This window comes from Fulmarus glacialis, unplaced genomic scaffold (genome assembly GCF_000690835.1).
Source record: "Fulmarus glacialis isolate BGI_N327 unplaced genomic scaffold, ASM69083v1 scaffold14199, whole genome shotgun sequence".
NCBI classification, from domain to species: domain Eukaryota; kingdom Metazoa; phylum Chordata; class Aves; order Procellariiformes; family Procellariidae; genus Fulmarus; species Fulmarus glacialis.
The window spans coordinates 8367-10661 of NW_009231475.1; the positions used below are offsets into that span (position 1 = coordinate 8367).

General features: G+C 33.7%; 1 protein-coding gene across 1 annotated transcript; it reads right to left on the reverse strand.

Moving 5' to 3' along the window:
* Positions 1–460: 460 nt before the first annotated feature.
* Positions 461–2201, reverse strand: GPER1 (G protein-coupled estrogen receptor 1). Its single transcript, XM_009584594.1, has one exon. It carries the CDS (start codon positions 1775–1777, stop codon positions 704–706), a length of 1074 nt encoding a protein of 357 aa, XP_009582889.1. The 5' UTR covers positions 1778–2201; the 3' UTR covers positions 461–703.
* Positions 2202–2295: the final 94 nt, after the last annotated feature.

Below are 2295 nucleotides of genomic sequence, written 5' to 3' on the forward strand. Positions count from 1 at the left end.
GGCAATCCTTAAAAGACAGAATGAAGCATTACATTTTGCTTCTGTGAAGTTCTTTGAGATGAGCAATATAGTTACAGATTATTTCAGTTTTGATCAAGTACTGATGTAAACAGTAGATTACATTTATGAGACGAAAGCTCACCACCGTGCTAGATTATATTAAGATTAAAAACAAAATTGTGGAAGACATGCTAGAATACAGTGAAGATAGTAGTATGTAGTTCTTCTAAGCAAAGTCATTTATCTTAACATATTTGGATGAAAAAATCAATGTTTTCTGCATCTCCACATCAATACATTGTAATGATTTTTCCCCACTGTCATGGCAGCTTCATTATTTCAGTGGAAGTACCTTATATACACCAGCAAAGTAGCATCTCTGATAATCAGGTTATGTCTAGAGTCTTCCTAACTTGATAAAATTTTCTTTTATATTGTCATTCATACATGTATAATACAAAATAAAGCTCCTTCAGTGCTCAGCTTTTAATAATCCTGTTCATAATTAAATATAAATCTGACTAAAACATTATTCTACATTAAAGTCTTGTCATAAAAACATTTTGAATATAAACCTTCAATACTCAGTAGAGCGATACAATATATATATACACACAAACACACTTTTTTCTGTTAGTAGCAAGCATTTTGTTCACTATTTGCACAACTTCACAGTCATATGTTTTATACAGCCACTACTAAATCAGACTTCTGATTGCTCATTACTGTCAGGAATGACAGATGTTAAGGCAGCCTGACAAAAGCGATGTAATGTTGACATTTTTGTTTTCTGTTCAATATACAGTCGCAGTTTGTCTCTGAAGGTTTCCCCTAGAAAACTGTAAATTAAGGGGTTCAAACAGCTATTAGAAAAAGCTGCTAGGTTCACAATATGTCCTGTTAAAGGATAATCATGTCTGAAGGATGGGCTGCTTGAAGAGACAGGCTCGCTTTTCTTTTGAAGAAGTTGAACACTAATGAAGACATTTTCAGGTAGCCAGCAGATAAAGAAAACCAAGACAACAACAAAAATCATTCGAAGAGCCTTTTGTCGCCGCAGACGAAGACTCCTATGCTTGTGTGCTTTTATAAGAACTCGAACAATTAGTGAGTAACAAAGACCGATGATCACAAAGGGGATAATAAACCCCAAGGTTATTTCTAGCCACTGGATTTCTTTTACATCTGCAAAACAAAAATAGACCTCTCCGGTGTGTTGTAAATGCACAGCTGTAAATGGAACTAGTGCTGCAGAAATAGACGCCATCCATATGAGACCACAGCTTAATCTAGCGTGTTGCATAGTGCGAAATATGTTGGACCTCATTACTTTTGCCAGTGCTATGTATCTGTCAAAACTCATCCATGTCAGAAAGAAAATGCTGCTATACATGTTGATCTGAAGAAACAAAGACATAAAGGTGCAAATAATAGTGATATCATAATACTTCTCATCAAGATTAAAAACCTCAATGAGAGAATCAGCAACTAAAATGAGATCAGCTACTGCAAGATTTATGAAGTAAAGATCTGGAATAGTCATTTTTTCACGAAAGCTTATGTTGACAACCAGAATCAGAATGTTTCCTACAAAACCAATAGGAAAAAGAAATATTGTGTAAAGACAAGATAAGAAAAGACCAATAACGTATTGTTGGTGTTCTGATTTATCAGCTAATCTAGAAGATATGCTTTCATTACACAAATGTGATCCATTTAGGTTAAAAGTTGTGCTGTTACATGTAACAGGTGATACTGAGGCAGAATAAGTTTCCATGGTTAAAATATCTGCAGAAAAAATACTGGTACTCACAGTTTGGTGGTAATGCCAAAAAAATCAGATTTTTGGTTGTTTTCAACTAGGTTCATAGTAAGCATTTTGATTGGAATGGAAAAAGATGTACACTTTTGTATAGGAAATCAAAATTCTTTAGAAGTCAAATATATTAGACTTAAAATTGACTGAAATATAACAGTACAAATAGTAAATTTCTTAAATTTTTTTACAGGACACTATATACATTGCAAATGAGAGCATTTGCAGTTCCTGTATGCCTTAAGATCATGTTGGAATCTTTTTACCATTATGGTACTTGGATCTCTTTAATAAAAGCTTTTCATCAACAGTGTTTCTTCATGCAGGTTGGAAGGTAGTAGAATTTTAGCTCCATTTGTTTTCTTTTAATAATCAAGGAACATCCTTGGACCTGCAATTTGCAAATTGAAAACGATTAATCTCATACTCCAGCATTGTACCATGTCCCATAAGCTTTTGCTAACTTAACATACACAGCT

Bases quoted from the DNA above. Each gene is read 5' to 3' on its own strand.
- GPER1 (XM_009584594.1), bottom strand. From the start codon at position 1,777: ATGGAAACTTATTCTGCCTCAGTATCACCTGTTACATGTAACAGCACA.